The sequence below is a fragment of the Natrix helvetica genome, assembly GCF_964273705.1.
Source record: "Natrix helvetica genome assembly, chromosome: 1".
Lineage (NCBI taxonomy): Eukaryota > Metazoa > Chordata > Lepidosauria > Squamata > Natricidae > Natrix > Natrix helvetica.
The window spans coordinates 325650901-325675978 of NC_138548.1; the positions used below are offsets into that span (position 1 = coordinate 325650901).

General features: G+C 41.1%; 1 protein-coding gene across 1 annotated transcript in view; it reads left to right on the plus strand.

The window, feature by feature from the left end:
- Positions 1-25078, plus strand: part of LOC309399729 (contactin-3-like) — a 239464-nt gene that overhangs the window by 38409 nt on the left and 175977 nt on the right. The window contains exon 2 of the mRNA XM_081967803.1: positions 21170-21293. Within this exon, the coding sequence (XP_081823929.1) occupies positions 21239-21293 (55 nt within the window). The 5' untranslated portion in view covers positions 21170-21238. The remainder of the gene's footprint in view (positions 1-21169; positions 21294-25078) is intronic.

Consider the following 25078-nt stretch of genomic DNA (forward strand, 5'->3'; position numbering starts at 1 on the left):
ATGGAAGACCAGCTCTTCCAGCTGATTGTCATGTATGCATGCATGCCAGAAATTTGGAAGAGGAACAGGCAATGCTGCATGTGCCAGGCGACATGGCTCCGCATGCCACTTCGGGCACACATGCCATAGGTTTGCCATCACAGGTCTATATCTCTCTGCTATTTCAGTTTCACCATGTATCAATAATAGTCAACCTTCTTCAGGCAATAGCCGTTCCTTAGGTATATTAACCTAGCTAGCTCATATATTAAGAGGCATATAAATATATTTTACATATAAATTTAGATATAACTATTTCCCATTGTTTAAATTTTGCATCAGTTATGAAAATAACTTTCTGAAATAAAAGTATCATTCTTGGCAAAAATAAATTCATCTTTGTCAGAGAACTTGTCCCCAACAGTGACAATTTTAATTCGTCCCATCTAAATATGCCTTTCTTAATTTAATTTCATAACTTAGCATAATTATTTTGAAATAATATACAATTCATATTTGTCATAGTACCCCCAACTATTTTACCTTTTTTTAAATCTCAAAGCCAGTCTCCTCCTTCAGTTCTATTTGATCTTCTAATTTCCACTTTTTTGTTATTTTTGCCTTTTGATTATGTATCTTAAAACAGTTAACAGTTAATTATAATAGTTTTGAGGAGGTAAAATTATGAAGTTTTACTGCTGTGCTTTGGCACAGTGAAACTGTAATTCATTGTTCATGGAAAGAAAAATAGGTGCATAATGTAGTCATTTTTAAAGATTAAAAAATCAGAATGATTTGAATACCATGACTAGATATTTTAAGTGCATTTATCTAAAGGATTTTGCATTTTTTCCTGAAATAGTGCCAGTTAAAAATAAACATTTTTTAAAAAATATTCCATGCTGGTTTATTACATTACAATTTTATTATCTGACTCAGGCAGTCTGAAATTTATCCACTTTTTAGATATACAAAAATTGCTGATGATTGTAAAGCTCAAAGCTGAGCTAGCACAATTAATAAAAACAATGCATGGTAAAATATGTTAACTTTGGGTAATTCCGCAGTTTCCACATTACTATTCTATGCAACCTTGTATAATGCTGTAAAATGGAACAGTGTGCATTTTTGTTTTCTTACAAACAGAGAAATGATTATGGTAACTTAAAATTATATTTTGGACTTAATTTTATAAAATAGAACTACTTATATTTTATGATAGCTCAGGGCTTTATGCCAAACATACATTCTTTCTTTAACAATTTTTTTTTAAAAAAACATAATTAATCTGTGAACCTATAAAGAACATTTTGCTGTGAGGAAATAATACAGTTTGTAGTTTCCCTAGTGTAGTCTACTGAGGTAGATTTCAGATGCAATTATTTTCCAGTTATATAATTCAGCTATGCTGGCTGGTGTTTATGGGAGTTAAAACTTAACATATTCAGGCACTGCAATGTTGAAAAATTCAATTTATGAGGTAATATTTTGTTGCAAGTAGGAACAGCAAAGTATGCCAGAAAGGTTTACAACCTTAGTAATTAAATACCTTCCTTCCTCCCTCCCTCCCTCCCTCCCTTTGTACCTACCTACCTTTTGCCTATTTGCCTATTTGTAGGGCACCTCATTTAATTTATATGCATGCATTTCAATCTATAGGAACATTTGTCTTTACTATATGTGCCATTCTATACAATAGAGTTGGCATGTTTTAGATGCCATCAATGAAACAATGCCACCTTAATAATTCCTTAATGAATCCTATTGACTAACTTTATTCCATTGGAATTCTCTTGTTTGTCTCTCTGTTGGCCTTTAATGAAGCCCTGAAAACTTGGTTCTTCCCCCAGGGTTCAGTAGTTAGGGGAGCCAAGTGTACAATATAAGTTGGAAGCTTGGTTGAAGTCATGGTATGGCATCTTATAAAGCCTTATTATCTGAATTCATCCTCTTCTAATTCACTCCACCTGCCTGTTTCATAAAATTATCCCATATCCAATGAATTATTTCCACTATTTTTGTAATGTGCTTTTTGCTCCTATGAAAAAGATGCATTTTAGTATTTTGGAATCTGACAATGTAACTGAGCTGCGGTGGTACAGTGGTCAGAGTGCAGTACTGCAAATTACTTCTGCTGACTGCTGGCTGCCTGCAATTTGGCAGTTCAAATGTCACCAGGCTCAAGGTTGACTCAGCCTTCCATCCTTCTGAGGTGGATAAAATGAGGAGCCAAATTGTTAGGGACAGTATGCTGATTCTATAATGCTTAGAGAGGGCTGTAAAGCATTGTGAAGCGGTATATAAATCTTAAATCCTATTGCTAAACAAAAAACTTTTTAAAAAAAACCTTATCCATGCCAAGCTGCCTTGACACTTTGCATCTTATGTCACTGATTGTCAGGTGTTGGTATGAAAAGGATGGTGTAGCTCTACAATACTTTGGATTTGATTCCAAAAGATGCTTCAGAGTACCCTGGCACAAATATAATCTCTCTGGAAGAGAGATGAATCTCTTGGAATTGCATAACAATCAAGTAAATCCCAAACTCCCCATTTATGCAAAGTACTGCATGTCTCCAGAAATAATATTAGAAAATCATGTTTTTTGAGCATGGTTCTTTTGAATTACGTTTTCCAAAAGTCTCTTCTGCCATTTCAACTATTTTCTTCTAGGACATTTTAAGGTGAAAACTAATTCTTCACTTTGGTTTTTTAACTTCCTGAAGTAAGAATATACTACTTTTACAAATCCATGTTTTTAAAAGACATACAACACACTGCAGTCTTTTTAGACTAAGGAGGCATATTTTTTTATTATTTTAAAGTATTTAAAGTGTAGGACTACCTATATTGTACCATATGTGTTTATGTATTTTATTTACCGACTTGTGTTTTATTTCTAAACATAACATTCTTTTTATTTAGATCTTTCGTTCATGTTTTTCAGCAAAGACATTAGAGTTCTTGTCATGTAATAGTTCAGTAGGCGATACTGACAAAAACTTTGGGTTAGCTTTCTAATTATACTTGTCTACTGTATTAATAAAGAAATAAATCAATCAAATTGTAACTTACTTCCAAAACCTATATAGTAAAGAGGACAACCTAATTTGAATCAGTGTTCTCATCTTGCTGTCATCTTGAACAATCAGTTAAATGGGTTGCAGACACTTGACCCTTAACATTAAATGCTTAGCATACTAGACTTTCAGAAATAATCTTCTAGCAATTAGTTTGCACCATGCTGCTCTTTATTTTTTGCCCAAATTCATGACCCCTACATAGCTGTAATTACACCCTTCTAAAAATGTTATCAGTGGTGTTAGAGTATAACTATACCTATATAGAATCTCCTGGATAACTGAAGAATTTATGATTTCACAGACATTTGTCATGTAATTCACTGATGTTTATTATTGTTTTGTTAGTTTTACTCCTTTGTTCCTCATAATTTCTTTCTAGAATGTTTATTGCAGATATTTATTATTTATAATATTTATGAAACCATCTGAAAAGCTTTGGAGTAATGAAAGAACATTTGATGAAAGCAAGATTAAAACAAAATAAAAAACATCCATTCAAAACAAATGTCAAAACAATGCTGCATCTTTACCACCACGCACCTTTTGTCAGGGTTCTGACCAACGCCCTAATTAAATCTTGAGCCTCAAGTCAAGCTTCAAAAGAAATTCAGTTATTTATTAGGAGCTTCATGTTGACACGAAAAAAGTGAAGCCAACTCTGACCTCACTTAATTCGTGCCTGGGCTCTGACCCTATTTCCCCCTCCCCCCAAGGTATGTTATTAGTCACATTTCCCAATGAAGCAATTTCACGGGTTGTAGATGTCACTTCCTTCGGTCATTGTGGGTCACCCTGGAGATGACCTTGACGCTGACGGCTGGAATGTATTTGTTTTGACTGAAATGCAAGTTCCTTGATGTAGCTGCGAGTCCCACTGCTATGGCAACTCGAGAGCAGGTCAGGAATGCTTCATGAGTTGACACTTTTCTTCGCCTCCCATGCTGTCCTGCACTGCTTCCCTCTGGATTATTTACATGTATTCCTCATGCTTCTATTTACCCATGTCTCCCATCTCAGAATTCCTCTGCCACAACATTCACACATCCCTATGTCTAGCACTCATTTTTCTATAGATTGTATGACTTTCCAAGTGTACAATTTTTCTTGTCATCTACAACAACATATAATAGCAGCTGTTATTTTATATCACATTGTTTTTGAATGTTATAGGCTGCTCAGAATCACTATTGTAATATAGGCAGCTACATAAACTGAATAAATAAAATAGAATTATTATTTATTTAACTTGGAGGGAATAAATTTAAACAAAATAGAAAAAGTCCCCAGGTCTTCATCAAAGAAGGAAATTACAAATTCTAACCCTACCTCTGTCAAGTCAGCAGTTAACTAATATGAAGAGAGCCAGCATTGTACAGGTAGTCTTTAATTTACGACCACAATTAAGTCCAAAATTTATGTTGCTAAGTGAGACAGTTAAGTGAGTTTTGTTCCATTTTACCACATTTCTTGCCACTTGTTGCCAGTTGTTAATCATTGTAGTTGTTAAGTTAGTAACATGGTTGTTAATGAATCTGGCTTCCCCATTAACTTTGCTTGTCAGAAGGTCACAAAAGGGTCACATGACCCTGGGGCAATGCAGCCGTCATAAATACATGCCAGTTGCCAAGTGTTTGAATTTTGATCACATAACCATGGGATAGGGTTGTAAGTGTGAAAACTGGTCATAAGTCATTTTTTGTAATCAATAAATGAATGTTCGTAAGTTGAGCACTACCTGTATAGTGTTAGGATTTTGTACAAAGACCAGGGAGAGACAGATTGAGGTTCACCCATAGTTCACTGAGAGAATTTTGGACTAGACATCGTGTACTAGCACAACCTAAATAATAGTGCTGTACAGAACAATTGCAGAAAGTATTATAAATGCTAATATGAGCTTGCATTTCATTATACTTACTTACTAGCTAAAATACATAATATGTGATTAGCCACAATGAAAGTTAATTATCCATTAACTAATCTTTATAAATTGTGTACCATATTCTGTTTATTAAAAATAATATCACTATTTTAATATTCTGTCAAAATGTTTTGTTTACATTACCCGAAAACAGATGTTCATACCTGAGGTAAGAAATAATTGTACTACTACATTCCAAGCTATATTCATTGGGGTACAAAAAAAGCTTGAAGTTTTAAACAACTTTCTCTGATTCAATTGTTTTTATGTTAAATTAATTTAAAAAGTATGTTGAACTACAAGAATTTTGTTTTCCCAAAGTATAAGCAAGAGGCATATACTATTTCCCCAAACATATCTATCAACCTTCTCTAATTTTATAGTTTGTACTGTTTACTTCTTAACTTTCCTGCAATTCGTTTTGTGCTAAAGAAAACCCAACTGGGATAAGATTTTGGATCAGCCATAGGCAGCTCTCAAATTCTGCTAGCTAAGTCTGTTTTCTAATGTTGACAAATATCTAATAAGATCCCCAAAGAGTATATTTTGGTTTTGGAAATCATGGAAAGTGTTAGATACAGTGGTTTCCACCAAGGTCCTCTGTTCCGTCGGGAACAGAGGTTTCATCCTATTGGTCAAAGGGTCTGACAGCTCCCTATAAAAGGGCTGCAGTCAGACTCAACCTTTGCTGGATTGTTCTCACTTGTTATACTTAATAAAGAGCTGTTGTTACCGTTAAGCCTGTGTGTGCCTATCCATTACCCAATCTAACACTGGCGACGAGGATGGGATTGGAAGGCAACTAGGCGAACCAAAAAAGAGCGTAGCAATCCAACAAGTACATCTGGCCTGGAGCTCAGAGCGGCTTCGAGCAGCCATTTTTGAGCTGCAAACTCAAAACGCCCTCTGAACACAAAATGGTCATGCACGCCCCACCAACTCTGTATGACCTAGTCACCAAGCACTGGGACTTGTACATGCTACGATTTGACTGTTTCCTCAAGGCAAATGACCTCATGGGCCTTTCTGAAGGCCGCAAGAAGAACATATTCCTCAGGTACTGTGGTCGGGAAGTGTTCGAGACAGCAAAAGACCTCTCTGAACTGACACCACTCCAATCAGTTGCCTGGTCCATGCTCCAGCAGATGCTTAGGTCTCATTACGGACCCAAGCCGTCCAAGCATGTTTGCCAGCATGAATTCAACATCATAAATCAGAAGGAGGGCGAGTCAATTAACGAGTACGTTGCTGCACACTGCAAGGCCGCAGCGTACTGCGAATTCCGAGACCTAGACAAGCTGATCCTGGACTGCATAATTTGCAGTGTACGGGACATTAACTTACATAGGAGGTTACACGTTAAATCTAACCTCACTCTGCAGATTTCCTTGGAGGAAGCCAGGGCGTCAGAATCAGCCGTCAAATCGACTGAGACTCTGCAGTGCCAAAGTGCACCACAAGAATCACGGAAAAACATGCGTACATCGCGAGGCTGCATCGCCCAAGAGTTCAGAATGAGAAGGTGACAGCTGCCGCATGCACAGTAACCGCGCCCTGCCATCACGCAAATTCAGACAGCGTCTCCCACCTTGCGCAAGCTGCGGAGGAGACCATGCCAGAGCGGCTTGACAACCCAAACTGTCAGCGCTGTGAGGAAAGGGGCACATCACCAAGATGTGCCGGAGCGAATTCCCTGCCACTGCCTGGCAGCCTAGAAGCACACCAAACCGCCAACCGAGGCCCAGCCAAGGGGCCTGGAAGAAGCCACCACGGTGCTCCGAGGGTGACAGCAGAGTCACCCACCATACATCAATCGGCCAAGTCCGCACTAGGCAGCCAAAAAAGCTGAAGGTCACAGTCCTCATCGAGGACTCTCCATGTGAGATGGAGATCGACACTGGGTCATCACTGACCATCATACCGTGGTCTACCCTTAAACAGGCTATCCCTAGCCTCAAGAAGCAGCATATTTGCATCCCTGACATCCGCCTATACGATTACCAGGGAAACCGGGTCCCCATCGTGGACCAAGGCACCTTCCAGGTGAACTTCGAGCAGCTTAGCGGGAAACTCCCAGTGACAGTGGTCAGCGGCAACCTGCAGAGTCTCTTAGGGCTAGATTGGTTCCAAGCCCTGGGCCCAGAGGTGACCGGTATCAACGCCTTGAAAGACAACGGCGCTGAAGCCATCCTTAAGGAATTCGAGGACGTCTTCGGCACCGGTCTGGGTAAGTATGTGGGGGACTCCAATTTGTTTTAGTTTGGACCCCAACATAGCCCTAATAAGGCTAAAACCCAGGAGAGTACCTTTTGCTCTCCACCCAAAAATTGACAGGGAAATTGACAAGCTCGTAGGCCAGGGAATCCTAGATCTGGTTGATCACGCACGCTGGGAGACCCCTATAGTGACACCTATCAAATCTGATGGGTCTGTCCGCATCTGCATGGACTACAAATGCACAATCAATAAAGCGTTACACCAAAGCACTTAACCTGTACCCATTGTACAGCATCTACTACATTCTTTAGGCCCCGGCAAAGTATTTGTTAAATTGGACATTGTGCAGGCATACCAACAATTGACTGTAGATAGCGTTACGGCGGAGACCCAAACCATTGTGACGCACGGGGGTGCATTCAAATGTCACCGCCTGCAATTCGGTGTTAGTATCGCCCCTGGACTGTTCCAAAGGGTCATAGAACAGCTTTTGCAGGGGATTCCAGGAGTCCCCTATTTCGATGACATCTTGGTATTGGCTGCAAACGAGGCACAACAGTTAAAACGTCTTTGCACAGTTTTGGCTCGGATTAGAGACAGAGGCCTCCATCTCAAAAAAGAGAAATGCCAAATCAGTGTGTCAAGGGTTGAATTCCTAGGGTACCTAATCGACGGCTCTGGGATTCACCCGACAACACAAAAAATCAAAGCAATTCAGGATGACCCCACACCTCACAATCAAACCAAGCTGCAGGCGTTCCTCGGGCTCCTTAATTTCTACAGCATCTTTCATAAACAGAAAACCACCATTGCTGAGCCCCTACACCGTCTCCTGACTAAGAACACGAAGTGGTCCTGGGGCAAAGCCGAGGCTGCTGCATTCGCAGCTGTAAAACAACTCCCTGTCGGCGGATTATTTCTTCGTTCAGTATAGCCAGACCCTGCCGTTGGGGCTGACCTGCGACGCTTCCCCGTTCGGCGTCACCACCGTCCTCAGCCACTGCATGCCCAACGGAACTGAAGCCCCTATTGCATTTTACTCTAGGACCTTGTCCGCAGCAGAGCGGAACTACAGCCAGCTGGACCGTGAGGCTTTGGCTGCAGTGGCCAGAGTAAAATGGTTCCATGAGTACCTTTATGGACGGGACTTCGAACTGATTACAGACCACAAGCCATTGTTGGGCTTACTGGGTGGGGACCGACCTACCCCAGTGTCTTTATCACCCCACATGACCAGATGGACCATTTTCCTTGCTGCCTACTCCTACCGCCTCATCCACCGACCAGGCTCCACTTTAGGACATGCTGACGCTCTCAGCTGCTGACCGCTGCCTGAACTTCTTGCTGACCCTACCCCCGAGATGCCAGTCCTCTTCATTGACTGCCTGGAGACTGGGCATGTCTCGTCCATTGACGTTGCTGGTCACTCTGCGAAGGACTCCACCATCACGCACATTTCAAACTGGGTTAATCTTATTGGTCAAAGGATCTGACAGTTCCCTATAAAAGGGTTGCTGTCAGACTCAACCTTCACTGGATTGTTCTCACTTGTTGTACTTAATAAAGAGCTGCTGTTACCGTTAAGCCTCTGTGTGTCTATCCATTACCCAATCTAACAGAAAGCATCAGACCCCCTTTGTCAGACTTTAGGATCCTTATGTATTTTGATTATATTTCTTGAGTTTTACCTGAGATTCAAAATATTATTACTTTAGAAGCATTATAGTCATAAATTGAGGTCTACCTTTATTGGGTTGGCATGTAATAAATTTGAATGAGGCAGCTAACCTGCTATGTATAAACGAGACTTGGGTAGACCCTGGGTTTTGAATGTGGCTTGTGCAGCGTAGGCCCTTCATCTAGCTTTTTGGGGAGGAAGTAGTTGTTTTCTTTTGATATATAACTATCAATTTCCAAGCAGATCAATATTTTCATGGTAAAACTTATATACTGACTGAGTAGTTGCTGGCTGTAAATCCTTCCAATTTCAAACCTTTTTATAATGAAGAAATGGAAAAAGAGATGGGAGAGAAAAAAGGGAATGATTTCAGTTTTTTTTTTTTCTTAAGAGAGGGGGTTTCACTCAGTTTCATGGTATTATCTCAGGACAGCAATCCTCTGCACCTTTTCTACTATTTGTAAACTAATAGATTGGTTTAACATTAATGCAACCATCTGTACTTGTAGGCTGCAATCCTAAATATACATTTATTAAACAAGAGGCAATCCAATGGCTATATATTTACTTTAATGGCGGGTTTTGTTGGAATCCAAAGTAAAACTAAGAACTTAGTAAGATTGGATTGCTACTGGATGGGCGAAATACCCACTTATGTCTAAAAAAAAATGTGTGTGCAATGTTTAACTAACTAATGCATTATAACAATTGTGAGTGTTACATAACCTGTAGCTTATTTTTAGAAAAGTGTCAGCGTTCCAAATATCATGCAGAATTAAATCAGAGTCCAAGGCAGAGGTATCCTTAAAGTTCTAATTTAATAAGACAGACATGTTGGCACATCTGTGAAAAATCCAAAATCTGAAGAACTTCCTGGGATTCCACCCCGTTGAAAGTTCATGATCTTATCCCCACACCCGTAAATCCATCACATGGTCCAATCTTCTTCGGCCACGCTGGCATCTCCACCCAGTTGGTTCCGGTCAGGTGTCGAGGTGCGGAGACAAAAGATGACTTTGGCTTCTAGAAAAGAATGACAACAACACATTCCACAATTCTACTCCTTTCTATTCCCCCCTTCCAATTACTACACTAATGAAACAGCATAATGAAATAATAGAGAGTGTGCCAGGCCAAAGCTCCTAAAAAGGAATATAACTGCAGGCCTGACAAAAAGATACACATTTGTGTTGACTTCAAACTAATTTCTACAATGTAAGCTTTGTAATCTGAAAACTATGGAAACAATTTTCAAAAAGGAAACCAATGTAATTTTGATCTAACTTCATAAAGGTCAAAGAAAGATAATTCCATTTTAAGTTTTACTTTCTTGTAGGTCAGAGGTCCAGGGAGTATGTATCCCTCTGAGGGAAAATGCAAAGATTTTTGTCCCATGGCTTTTATCCTCTACAAATCCAACTTTAGCTTTTTTTGGGGGGGAGGGGGGGGTTCAACACACCTCTTGTCCAAGAAAGCTTCTAAGGGCTAGGAGACTTTTAGGACTTAGGAGATTGCCATATATAAACTATAAGAGAAAATATATGTCAGAAAAATCATTTTATAAAATATTTGAAAAGCTCTTATACTGGTAACCAATTACCTTAAGCTCTGAACAATTACCATCAAATAAGGAATTATTATTTATTTATTATCACCACTATCACAAATCTGAACAATTAGTTTTAGATCATTATTTACTGTTATGTGAACGAGCCTGCAAATTTTAGAGGCAGTGAGGTGTTGTTTGTCTTCTCTTTTCTCTTCTAGTGTATGTATGAGCATAAAATGCCTTTTCCCCATGTATAGGAGAAAGAGATAAGTTTTTGCCACAGGTAATGATTTAAATATTCCGTGTTTAGATCACAGGAAGATGTATTTCCATAGGGATGTTTAACATGTGGTCTAAATTTTTGTTTAGTAAAACTATAATTGCTTAATTAAGCACACAACCAAGGAGAAAGGATCACATGTGCCTTTCCTTTTAATATGTGGATCAAAATGGCAGCTGTTCCAAAATCTGGCACTTTGAAGAGAAGCTCCTCTTCAATTAATTGCATTATTATTTGCATTATTTCCATTCATTTCATTAGTCAAAACTGAAAAAAAATCATCAAAGTTTCACATATCCCCAACACTTAAATTCTTGCTCAGACTGATGATAATGGTATTTTGTTTGCAGTCTGAGCTGCAGGAACCAAAGTTACATAGTACAAGTACCGTATTTTTCGCCCTATAGGACGCTCCGGAATACAAGACGCACCCAATTTTAAAGGAGGAAAATCTAGACAAAAAAGATTATGAACCAAATACTATAGTAAAATATTTTATATCAACTGTATAAAGTTAACAGCAGTTTAAGAACAATTTTATGTCAATCATGTAACTTATTAAGAACTATCTTTACTCTCATTAACAGTCAGAGCAAGAAACAGCAAGAAATCCAGAAATGAAAGAACTGTCAATATTACCAATATGTTCTTCATTTCCCCTCCCCCCTTATATTTCATCTGGTGCTCTCTTATCCAGCCATATTTCATCTAGTGGTCTCATAACCCCTCATATCTCATCTGGTGCTCTCTAACCCCCATATTTCATCTGGTGGTCTCTAACCCCCTCATATGCATCTGGTTTGAGTGAATGCTGCTGGAAAGGAGATTGTAAAAACTCATGAATGAAACTCATTTAACAATGCTCTTGCTTAGCAACCAAAACTTTGGGCTCAATTGTGATCATAAGTTCTCTTCCTTTTTCTTTCTTTCTTTCTTTCTTTCTTTCTTTCTTTCTTTCTTTCTTTCTTTCTTTCTTTCTTTCTTTCTTTTTCTTCCTTCCTTCCTTCCTTCTTCCTTTCTTTCTTGTGTCTCTCTCTCCCTCTTTCTTTCTTTCCTTCCTTCCTTCCTTCCTTCCTTCCTTCCTTCCTTCCTTCCTTTCTTTCCTTCCTTCCTTTCTTGTGTCTCTCTCTCTCCAACGTTCTTTCTTTCTCTTTCTATCTTTGTCTCTCTCTCTCCCTTCCTTCCTTTCTCTCTTACTCTTTCTTTCTCACTCTCCCCCCCCCCTCACACACACATACGTACCTTCCAGTTGGCAAAAATTTCTGTTTTGCCAGCTGGGAGGCTGGCAAAGAAGCCTCGTTTTCCCTGCCGCCCGTGGCACTTCACTTGCTGCAACTCGGACAATGGGGAGGTGGGAGTAGCGCTGTCCGGGTTGCAGCAAGAAGAAGGATCGGCTGCGGGAATCCGGCAGAGCAGCGTGTGGAGCCGCGCGGAGACGGGCTCTGCGCGCTGCTCTGCCGGTCTGCCGATCATCCGCTGACCCCTAAAGAAGAAGGATCGGCTGCGGGAATCCGGCAGAGCAGCATGTGGAGCCCCGGGGAGACGGGCTCTGCGCGCTGCTCTGCCGGTCTGCCGATCATCCGCTGACCCCTAAAGAAGAAGGATCGGCTGTGGGAGAGCCCGTCTCCGCGCGGCTCCACACGCTGCTCTGCTGGATTCCTGCAGCCGATCCTTCTTCTTTAGGGGTCAGCGGATGATTGGCAGACCGGCAGAGCAGCGCGCAGAGCCTGTCTCCGCGTGGCTCCGCACGCTGCTCTGCCGGATTCCCGCAGCCGATCCTTCTTTAGGGGTCAGCGGATGATCTATGGTGGTTGGGGGGGCCTGGATCATCTGAGGCCTCTGGAAGATCTGGCCTAGGGCCATGGACTGGGCCTATGACCATGGAGAGGCTGGAAGGCTGCCTGGGATTATGGTTATCTGGATACCTGGGCCAAGACTGCCCACCCACCCACCAAGGACCCTGAATCTCTGTTCCTGAGCCTATGCCCACCTAGGACCATCTAAGACTATGGAGGGTTATCATCTATTTTACTATCTTACCATTTACCAGCTGGGGCTATCACCCATTTTTTCTACCATTTTTTCCATCTTCACCATATCCGTCTAATCTTATCATCTGGACATCTGCTCCCCCCCACTCTTTACTGAAGAATTATCCAGGACAATGCCTCTTACCCCCCCCCCACTGACCTATGGGACTAATGCCTTTTACCCCCCCCCCCATACTGACTTATTTTTACCATCTACAGCACCTTAACCCCCACTGGAATTTTGATAATAACCTATTCGAGGTTAGACTTGCTCCGCCTGCGGGAGGCCCCTCTCTCGCAGGTTTGGCCCTTGGCTCTTTCAAGGGCCCGCCTCGAGGACGGGTTCGTGGACCCGAGAGGTGCAGGAACCGGAAGTTAAGGGGATTTTTAGTAAAATGTTTTTTATCTTTTTTAGGGGGTTCCAGGGTGGGGGGGGAGGGCCAATCAGACCGGGAGGAGAGCCAGTGCCGGACAAACAGGTGAGTCTAGGAAGGACGGGGATGCGGTAGAGGGGGGGAAAATAAAGGTCACTCGAGCAGAGGGTTGTCCTATTACAACGGTCGCGGGGAGGAGGGGATGCGAGGACAGGATAAGATCCCAAGGTCGGTTGGGAGACCGTGGCTGCTGGTTACCCCCGGTCGCTTGTACCAACCCCTGCAGTCTAGGTGGACAGGAACTACAGAGCCAGGGCCTGCGGCTGATGCTTTGCAATGCAAGGTCTGTTACCAACAAGGCCCCCCTCATTAATGAGTTGATCTCAGAGGGGGAGCTAGACCTTGCAGGGATAACGGAGACCTGGTTGGGCCACGAGGGTGGTTTACCCCTCGTGGAAATGTGCCCACCAGGTTTCCGGGCATTCCATCAGCCCCGGGCCCTGGGTAAGGGTGGTGGGGTGGCGGTGGTTATTCGGGAACGTTTAGAGCCGAGGGAGTTCACTGTCCCTCAGATACCCGGGTGTGAGTCCCTTGGTGTGAACTGGGGCCCAGGGAGGCAGTGGGGCTTGCTGATTGTATACTTGGCTCCTCGCTATGCATCAGCAGCCCTGCCCGAGCTCCTCGAGCTAATCTCAGCGACAGCAGTTGAGACTCCCAGACTTTCGGTCATGGGGGACTTCAACTTGCCGTCAACGGGAGCGGCTTCCGAGGTGGCTCAGGAGTTTATGGCTTCCATGACGGCCATGGACCTGACCCAATTAGTTCAGGGCCCCACTCACGAAGGGGGCCACACACTGGACCTCATTTTTGTATCTGAACAGTGGACGAGTGATCTGGGAATACGGGACTTAGTCATCACGCCCCTGTCATGGTCAGATCACTCATCCCTCCGGCTGGACTTCCCTGGCGCTATCCCCCACCGCGAGCAGGCGGAACCAGACTCTACAAGCTGGTACCGCCCCAGGCACCTGATGGAATCGGACAGATTCCAGACGGAGCTTGGGCCAATACCTGTAGCCCTGTCCCGCTCCCGCTCCGAGGACCTAGTGACTGCCTGGAAAAGGGCGACGACTGGGGCCTTGGACCGGGTTGCGCCTTTGTGACCTCTCCTGCGGCATCGACCCACCCGGGCTCCTTGGTTTACTGAGGAGCTAAGGGTGATGAAGCGCCACAGGAGACGTCTAGAGAGCAGGTGGAGGTCCTCACGCTCCGAATCTGACCGAACACAGGTAAGAGCCTATTTGCGGACTTACCTTGTGGCAATAAGAGCGGCCAAGCGTAGATATTGTGCCGCCCTTATTGCGTCCGCGGATAACCGCCCTGCCGCCCTGTTTCGGGTGACCCGCTCCCTTTTATCGCAGGGGACGCGGGAGACACCCTTACAGGGAAGAGCAGAGGAGTTTGGGGAATATCTCCAGGACAAAATTGATCAGACCCGGAGCGTATGGACCTCCGTCAGTGGACCAGACAAGCCATCAACAGCGAGTCTTGAGAGACCATTCTGGGAGGAAATTGACTCTGTTGCCCCCGAGGATTTGGACAGGTTGCGTGGACGGCTGCGGCCCACCACATGTTCAATGGACCCGTGCCCCTCCTGGCTGGTACTGGCAGCCTGGGAAGTGACACGAGGCTGGCTTCTGGGCCTGATGAACGCCTCATTGGGTGAGGGATACTTACCAACCGCCTTGAAAGAGGCGGTGGTGAGACCCTTGCTCAAGAGACCTTCACTCGACCCAATGGAGCTAGCTAATTACCGTCCAGTCTCCAACCTCCCCTTTTTGGCGAAGGTTGTTGAGAATGTGGTGGCGCAGCAGTTCCCACGACACCTGGACGAATCCGACTATCTAGACCTACGCCAGTCCGGCTTCCGACCCGGGCACAGCACAGAGACAGCCTTGGTCGCGTTGGTTGATGATCTCTGGAGGGCCAGAGATAGGGGTTGTTCCTCTATCCTGGTCCTATTAGACCTCTCGGCGGCTTTTGATACCATTGACCATGGTATCCTATTGCGCCGGTTGGAGGGGATGGGAGTCGGAGGCACCGTTTTGCGGTGGTTCGGCTCCTACCTCTCCGACCGGAAGCAATGTGTGTTGACAGGGGGGCAGAGGTCGTCCCTGAGGCCACTCACTTGTGGAGTGCCACAGGGGTCGGTCCTCTCGCCTCTCCTGTTCAACGCATATGTGAAGCCGCTGGGTGAGATCATCCGTGGTTTTGGGGTTGAGTACCACCTGTACGCTGATGATACTCAGCTGTACATTTCAACCCCAAACCACCCCAACGAGGCTGTCGAAGTGATGTCCCGGTGTTTGGAAGCCGTCGGGGTCTGGATGGGGGACAACAGACTCAAACTCAACCCCTCCAAGACCGAGTGGCTGTGGGTACCGGCACCTCGGTTCAGCCAGCTGACACCATCGCTGGCCATAGGGGGCGAACAACTGTCCCCTGTGGAGCGGGCGCGCAATTTGGGCGTCCTCCTTGATGCCCGGCTGTCAATGGAGGACCATGTGGCAGCCGTGGCAAGGGGGGCGTTCCACCAGGTTCGCCTGGTGCGCCAATTGCGCCCCCTACTGGACCGGAGTGCCCTGCGCACGGTCACTCATGCGCTGGTGACGTCTCGCCTGGACTACTGCAATGCCCTCTACATGGGGCTTCCCTTGGGACGCATCCGGAGACTGCAGTTAGTTCAGAACGCAGCCGCGCGGGTTATCATGGGGAGTACACGTTACTCCCACGTAACACCTCTCCTGCGCGAGCTGCACTGGCTACCTGTGGCCTTTCGGGTACGTTTCAAGGTATTGATTACCACCTTTAAAGCGCTCCATGGCATAGGACCTAGTTATCTGCAGGATCGCATCCTACCACACACGTCCCTGCGACCTATCTGCTCACACAGGGAGGGACTCCTTCTGGTGCCGTCCGCTAGGCAATGCCAGCGGGCGACACCTAGGAGTAGGTCCTTCTCTGTGATGGGCCCAACCCTCTGGAATGACCTCCCCCCTGATATTCGAACTACCAGCGACCTCCGTTCCTTCCGTCAAAAATTAAAGACTCACCTATTTCAATCAGCTGGCCTGGCACTCTCTTAGTTTTACCTCCCGGGGATATATCTTAATTGGGTTTGGGTATTTTAATTGGGGATGTTTTTAGGGTTTCTATAGTATATTTATTTCTTGTACAGCCTTATCTCCTCCATCCAAATGTATTTAACTGTTTTATATTATTGTATTTTTATCTGCATTTGACTGTACACCGCCCCGAGTCCCTTTTTGGGAGAGGGGGCGGTTTAGAAATCCAAGAAATAAATAATGATCGGCAGACCGGCAGAGCAGCGCGCAGAGCCCGTCTCCCCGGGGCTCCGCGCGGCTCCGCACGCTGCTCTGCCGGACTCCCGCAGCCGATCCTTCTTCTTGCTGCAACCCGGACAACGCTACTCCCACCTCCCCATTGTCCGAGTTGCAGCAAGTGAAGTGCCACGGGCGGCAGGGAAAACGAGGCTTCTTTGCCAGCCTCCCAGCTGGCAAAACAGAAATTTTTGCCAACTGGAAGGTACGTATGTGTGTGAGAGAGGGGGGGGGAGAGTGAGAAAGAAAGAGTAAGAGAGAAAGGAAGGAAGGGAGAGAGAGAGACAAAGATAGAAAGAGAAAGAAAGAACGTTGGAGAGAGAGAAAAGGTCTTTGCTCCCTCTCTTTTGCAGCAAGCCCCGATGCAAAAAAACACCAAGGACTTGCGAGTGAGTGACAGGGGCGGAGCTTCCGGGTTCATTGACCAACCGCAGAAACCCACCACTGCCCAGGTGGCTACATTTGGCCTATAAGACACACCCAGATTTTCACCCTCTTTTTGGGAGTAAAAAAGTGCGTCTTATAGGGCGAAAAATACGGTACATAGGAATGTTGGAGTAGCAATTGTACAAACATACTCTTTTTCAAATACATTTGAAAAATTAGGGAATTTTGCAGTAAAACTAGAGTAAAAGGTATACTTATTGATCCTGCAAATTAATTTTTCATATGTTGGGAGTCAAATATAATAGAATAGATCTTTTGCCCCAGTGAATCTCATTATTATAAGTATGTGGCCACTCATTTTTAACAGAAGAAGAACATATTTTGAAGAAGTTAAATAGAATTGTAGTCCTCTGATGAATGTCAGTGTAAGACAAAGATAAGGGCCAACTTAAAAAGTCTCCCATCCTTGGATATTCACTGCTTTGAATAATTCAAGGAGAATCTTTGCACTGTAGTATTACCCATAATTGTAGCTTCAAAATCTAACAAAACAGGAGGATGAACAGCTGGTGACTCTGGGCAGCTTATAATTAGATGGAAGCATAAAAAAGAAAGGAACTAAAAGCAAAGCACAACAAATACCCAGATTCTAAAAAACCTCCAGAATAATTGAATAATTTAAGCCAGCCATTGAATAGACCACACAGATATCTTTCATTCTGGCCAGTTTCATCTCACAATTTGGATCAGTGTCTGGGAAAAGGGTTATGGTCTTAGGGCTTTCAAAAGATCAGTAGATTCAGGGCTGCCTGAACTTGGTAGGGCATTTGCCATAGACGATGCTAGAAGGCATATTTTCTGGATCCTGCTAGGTGTCTTTTTTTTTTCCTTTTTCTAAAAGCGATCTGAAGCATGCTATATACCCTGCCAGATCTCATGAGATGAGCAGAGATAATTGGAGACAGCTGGTCCCACAAATAATTTAGCCTTGTGCCATGTATTTCTCCCAGATGTCTATAGAAAGCAATACAACTACAAATATGTTGGACGACTGAGGAAATCTACCTCATGGCAGCTATTTTTATTATTTGCAATTTCCCTTATGTGATTAGTTTATGAAATTAATCCTAAGATTAGAATAGCTTGATTAAGTTTGTTGAAGGGATTATGCACCGTGGCTGAACCATGGCTTCATTGAAAACATTTTGGGGAGACCACTGTACTCCTTTTATATTTTTAATAAAAAAAGATTTGAATGCATACCTGAATGATTTTCATTTTGCAGGCTGAGTACTACTAAATGCAATCTTATTATGAATATTATGTTTGGAGTCATTCACTGTGGGTTCAAGTAATACATTTTTTTTTTTAAATTGTAAGATTAGACGTCTTATGAGCAGCAAACAGTTTATCAGCCAGACAATGATTTTACTTGCTGGATATTTTTTTGAGCCCTTTTAACATCTAGCACTAGGAAAGAGTTTCAAATTTGCCACACTAAAATATAAAATTTACAATAAGTTAGAATTACTTTTTTTTCTATCTTGGAGGACATTAAATTAGAAAAAAGTTGCATAATTTTTTTTTATAAAATTAATGCTGAATATAGATGCAAACTGTCATGAAATAATTTGGTTTTTATACCAAAATATTTTTATACCTTCTATGTGTCTTGATGATTTTTCAGTAAAGAATAGGGGTTCTCTTAGGATCAAAATCTGCCACAGATAAAACATTGAATATTGTCAGTAGGTTTTATTTCAATTAAATATATGAAGATGAAAAGCCTAACATTTTGCAGCACTATTTCTTGTACCATAAGATTTTTGCAGAATTTGTTGCCAAATTATCTTCAATCAGACAACATTTTAGGTTTGCAAGAGTCAGATTGCAGTCATATTTGAATTTGAACCTGTTTTAGGCAATTGCCCGACTATATTGAGAATATTTTTAATAAACATTACTAATACACTGCATTTGACATTCAAATTAATGTACAACCTGAATTCGTCCATCCAGTCCCAGAGGATGTGCTTTCTTTCCATATTTGAAATACATATTTCATTTTTCTCCCCTCTTACTATCATTCTCTTAATGTGCCTCAGGAATGAGGCCAACAGAATCACTGCCCTCATGTGGCTGGCATTGTTGCTTCTGCTTTCATGTCAGAAGAAATGAGAAGCTTGAGAGGTTTAGATGGTGACATCACCATTGCCCGGTTGAGGGCTCTTTCATGTCCCCATGCTTTCAAACGGTTGGTGGGCAGGAGCTGGAATGATGGATAGGAGCTCACTCAGGTGTCGATTGCAGACTTGTTGATTGTCAGCCCAGCATTCTAACCATATCAGTCATCAAGATCTACCACAGAGCTAGCATTACATGCTGCTGTTGTTGAGGAGTGAAGAGTGTGACAAGAACAGGGATGTTTTTCATTCTCTCTTGCCTACTTTCCCACTCCCACTGCTGGCTAACAGCAATGCCCCACCATCCCAACTCTTCTCACCCTTGTTGCACCTACCTTATTTCTGTGCTTTTTAGATAGCACTACCATTACCCTTAGTGATGTATTCATGATTGACATCCATGTACAATTGGCTTGCCCCATACTTGCCCTTTCTTATAACTCCTACAAAGTCAGCTCTTACAAAGTCAGACAATACAATTAGCATAAGGAAAAGTTAAATAAATCCATGCATTCTCAGCCCAATGTTATGCATGTGGTTGCAATATTTATTTGGTAAATAGATGCTCATTTTACCAAGTACAGTAAAAATCTAAATAATCTTATCCCTTGGCCATGGTTCATTTTATTCTTCATTAGGATCCAGTCCTGATTCATAATTTTATTTAGGCATCATTATTTGCTCAGTTTCAGTGTTGCCCAAATCCAAGTGATTTGTTTATTTGTTCTTGAATTCTTTTTTTTTTTAGTGAAGCATTACTGCATCAAATTGTTATTCTTAGGTTTCCTGTTTATAAACCTCCAAATGTTCCTCTTTGTTTTCAGTGAATATTCTTTTGTTTTAGTTCAATTTCCTTATAAAATTAATCAATTACAACTTGATTAACCCATTTTGCTTTCTTCTTCATCTCAGTTCAAAGTACAGGAAAGTGCAGTTTCAGATCATTCTAATTAACTAGGGCACAAAACTTCTTTTAGTTGTAGCTTAATTTTACCTTCTATTCATTTAATGACTGAATCGTACTGATTAATTCCTAACTGATATTTTTATGGTTCCTCAGACTGCGTCAGTTGTTTTTAATGGTCTTTTGTTTTAGAGAAGATAATTAGCATTTCTTATAGTAGACAACCAATGAGTAAAATGTCAGAAGAATTTTAACTATGTTCTTCAAGTTCTATCTTGTTGGCAAGGCTGCTCTTTTTAATTTTCTGAATTTCCCTTATATGTTTGATATTGTTCCCTGGTCTGCATCAGCAAAAATAAGCTGCTTTACGGATTGTATTTTTTGTTTATCCTATATAGTTTATTTTGATATGTATATTGCCCACCTAGTAAGGTCCTCATGTTCATGTTCATAGTACATGTTGAAAATTAAATAGAGTGTAGAAAACTCTGTTAACCTGAGTCCTGTGCTGTTCTGTTTCTTCTGTAAATCCAAGATTTTCTATTTGTCTACCTTTTGGATTTCAGGCACTAATAGATAATCCTGTGTAACGTGGTCTTTGGAACAGATGTTGGCTTTGCTTTTCCAGAGCTGTCTTCAGTTTTCCATAACTTCTCTGAAGGTCCAGCATTCAGTCTTAAATCACAAGCAGCATAGTTTGCATACATGTTATTTCCATTTCAAATTAGGTAGGTAGGTAGGATACATGTTGTTTCCATTTCAAATTAGGTAGGTAGGTAGGATTTCATAATGTGAATGCCAAGACAGAAAAGGCCTTAGGCCCTAGGGTTTACCAGATGTAGCCCCTAGATGACTCAACTCATCATGTACTCACTCTGTTGGATCTGGTGGGACAGGATGAAATTGGAAATAATTTTCTAACCATCGAATAACTCCATGTCATGAAGGTTTTTGTAGTCTAAATTTTAGGATCTTAACAGGAGATAGTCTTCATCGATCTATAATATTTGATAGTACATATATATATATATATATATATATATATATATATATATATATATATATATATATATATATATATATATATATATATATATATATATATATATATATATATATATATATATTCATTCTTTACTGTGACTCTGGCAAATAAAATATTTTTGTATTCATGTTTTAACAGATTAAGGATTTTGTGTGGACAAATACGTGTACATTTGAGGCTGGACATCAACTAACCTCATAGTCAGAGATGTTATTCCCATGGAAACTGATGTTTCTGCTTTTCTCTATCGGTTGCTTTGGAGGTAAGGATATATGTTAATGTTTTTCCAATGAAATTATTAGAATAATAAAACTAAGCTCTATAGCCTAATAAAATGTGCATTGTAACAATAAATATTAATGTGTTATTAAACTAAGTTAATCATTTAGATTTCAGAAGAATGGGAGCAGATGTGTGTTGTTCAGAGACTCTTTAAAGCTCCTGTACCACTGAATGAATAATGGAAATATGGCACCAGGATATGTATGTAAGAGAGGATGTTGTAATATAAACAGTGACTGACATATATTCCCTTAAATCAGAGTAAACCTTGCAATAAGGCTACCATTGGGCATTTAATTGATAAATAATAAATATTTATGCATTTATTTATTTATATATTTATCAATCAAATTTGGAGACCACCCATCTCACACTCAAATGGACACAAATCCTTAATTTTCATATTTATCCCATGACTCAACTTACTCATTCTTTACCAATCTTATTCTAAGTATTTAATGCTAGAATAGTGCTTTTAATTTAAATTAATTAACTGTATCAATTTATTTATTTATGAAAAAAGACAGTTCTTCTGCCATAGCTTCCTATTACCAGTTTTTTTCTGCATTTTCCTTTCATATCTGCTTTAGAGATACATAAACCCTTGATATGTATATATGAAATATGACCAATGGGTGTTCTTTCTACATCTAATCTTATTTTATATTGAAACCCAAATTTTAAGAAAACATACTACAAAAACTTCTTCACTGATTTTAGTGAAGTTTGGAAGTCCAGGAATCTGTACTTTCATTTTTTTAATTGCACATACATTAAAACTACTCAAGCCTTTAATCATTTGAAACTCTGAAAAGTTGAGCAATTTTCAGATAGCTTGCCTTTTCACAATTACTAATATATATCTACTATATATATCTATTATTCATCTGATAGAAGATTGCTTTTAATATTGTACATAAATAGTTTGATATGAGAAGGCTATACCCTCATTGCTGGTTTTTATATTTCCATATTTGGAAACTGGGACATCTGCTAACAACTTACTGCCAATCAAAATATGCACCTCATTCCACTTTTCCCCATCATTCCATTTAAAAATGTTTTTAACTATAGTTCTATACTATTGCTTACATTATTCTGGATAGTTTATTGTAATTAAATTTACTCTAACTTTATACTTTACATCACAAAAATATTAAGATCTTAAAATGAACCAAGTGAAGAATAATTTAAATAAATTCCCCATCAAAGCTGAAGAAAACCTTCCTCTGGAGGCTAATTATCTTGTATATTTACCAGTAGGTTTTACTCATTCCAACCATTAGTTGCTCTTTCCTGTCATGTTTTTTATCCCAAAATAAGGACAGAGCTCTGATAGCAATTTTGAATATCTTGAAAGTCCTGAAGATTTTGGAGATTAAACTATAAGAGCAAAACTGATTTTGAAAAGCATCTGAATGTTTAAAGCTGGAAGGCATGATTGTAATGCAGCTCTGTTATTTAAATATATATTCTTGATGCACTGAGTTGTAATCACTTACCTTCACTACTGGTTCGCAAATTTGAGTTTGTATGTATCCACGCATGCGCTCGGGCATGTGCGCATGCGCTTTGGCTAAAATAAATGCCTAAATGGGATGGCATAGAACTGGGGTGGGTGGGCAAGGCCACCTGCAATTTCTGCTACTGGTTCGGGCAAACTGGTCCAAACCGGCAGAATACCACTTCTGGAGTACCCATTAAAAAAGGGCAGAGTCCAGGTTCCTCCAAATAAAGAAAGCCATCTATCAGGATCTAGATCTGAAACAGATCTTCCCTGTCACAGTCCCGGACCGCTTGAAGGGTATCCCATCAGAGATCCATATGACTGCTACTCTGATGGTGTTCTGAAAGTATTTGAAAACTAAGTTCCTTCTCCTTGTGGGCTGCAGATCGTACAACCATAGAGCGTACTCCCAGAGCGGCATCCATCCTCCATGCTTTGAAAAAAAAAACAAGCGGCGGGCGGTGCCAGCAGCGGAGGTGCCCTTTGCGCGAGTGGGGAGTGGAAAAGCCGCTGTGCAACCCCCCTCTCCAGCCATGCAGAGCCCCATTCACTCAACTAGGGGCATTCCGAAGGCACCAAGCCGCAGGAGGCGGAGGGCGGCGAACAGGCGCTCGCGTTATTTGGTGCCTTCCGGGTACTGCTAGGTTGGTCGGCAGTGCTGTATCCGGCTGGAAAGGGGGGTTGCCAGGCAGCTGCTCGTGAGCTTGATCACCTCATGGCTGCTGTGTTGCTGCTGTGACAGTGCAACACAGCCATTCGACCTTGAGGCTGTGTCCAGCTCTTCGGGAGCCCGTTCGCAAGGGAGCAGCCGCTGAGCAACCCAAAAATAAAAGTTGTGAGAAAAGAGACCTTTCGCACGATGTAGCTGTCAAAATTTTGTATATCTACCTACCCCCTTCCTATAAATATTTGTAAAAACCAATAAAATTCTTTAAAAAAATATAAGACCCTGTCGTATTTTCGGGGAAACACGGTAAATCTTATTAATTTTTACATTTACTATCTTATATAATTGTTTAACACTGAAAAGCTTTGCAAATAAAATATGCAGCTACTTTGTTTTATTTTCATTTGTTTCAGTCCTTTTTAAAATTAGAAATATTGTTAAATAGTTATCATCAGTTCAGAAATTGTTATTAGCTTTCTCAAATGTTTAAATATCTTTCATATTATAGTTTCTAGCAAATTGAATAAGTTGTACTCTCTGATGCATAAAGATTCCAGAATTGGAACTAGGAAGTTAATAAACCATTTTGTATACGACACCAGGTCTCATATTTAATAGATATTGTATCAGTGACTGAGATATCCTTTCTGAGCATATTGCATAAAACAGTACCTTTTCCACAGCTTTTCAAATTATTGGTTGGGTATCAGAGCAGCAGTCATGTTTCAGACTTAGACCTGAATTAAAACAAGACAAACAGATAAGACAATTGTGATTCAAACTGAAGAATAACTATAATATTGAAAATTGAGTGCAAAACACAATACACTTTGAGAGACAGTGTTCTTTATAGTTTTTATGTTTGACTAGTGATTTAAAACAGCCATGTTAACTTTTTCATTGCAATTACCTTCTGTATTTTATTGATCCATATCATATAATTCACTTGTTTTCTACTTCTTTAGTTATTAAAACCTATATGGTAAATTAAAGAGACATGGTCTAACATATTTTGTAATCAGAAAGACATTCCTGAAGATTTCTCAAATGCTGCCAAACAAGTATAAGAATAAAACAGTAGATATTATGATTTACCAGTATATCACAGGAGTACAGCCCCTCACATTTTATAAATATTTAAGTATATCTTTTCATGTGACAACACTGAAGAAATGACACTACAATGTAAAGTAGTGAGTATACAACTTTTATAACAGTGTGCACTATACATAAAACACATTTGCAATATTCTTGTCATTCAAGTATGGAGGATCATTAATTATAATGAGAAATAATCAAACTTCCTACAAACTGTGCAATCTAAGCAGTTTTCTTAAGCGTGATAGAAGGGTTGTCATTTATGCACAATAATATATTTAGACTACAATTTTTCATTGGATATTAATCTTGTTTTTAATCATTAGGCACTCTTAATATAAATATAGGCAGTGTATGAATGTCCCTCTTGTAATAAATCATATTTTAGTTTACCAATAACATGCAAATTATTTATAATATGAACTTTAACTTTTCCAAGTTAAAACCTACATATTCAAGTCACTCTTCTGGTTTAATATGTGTGTATCCATTT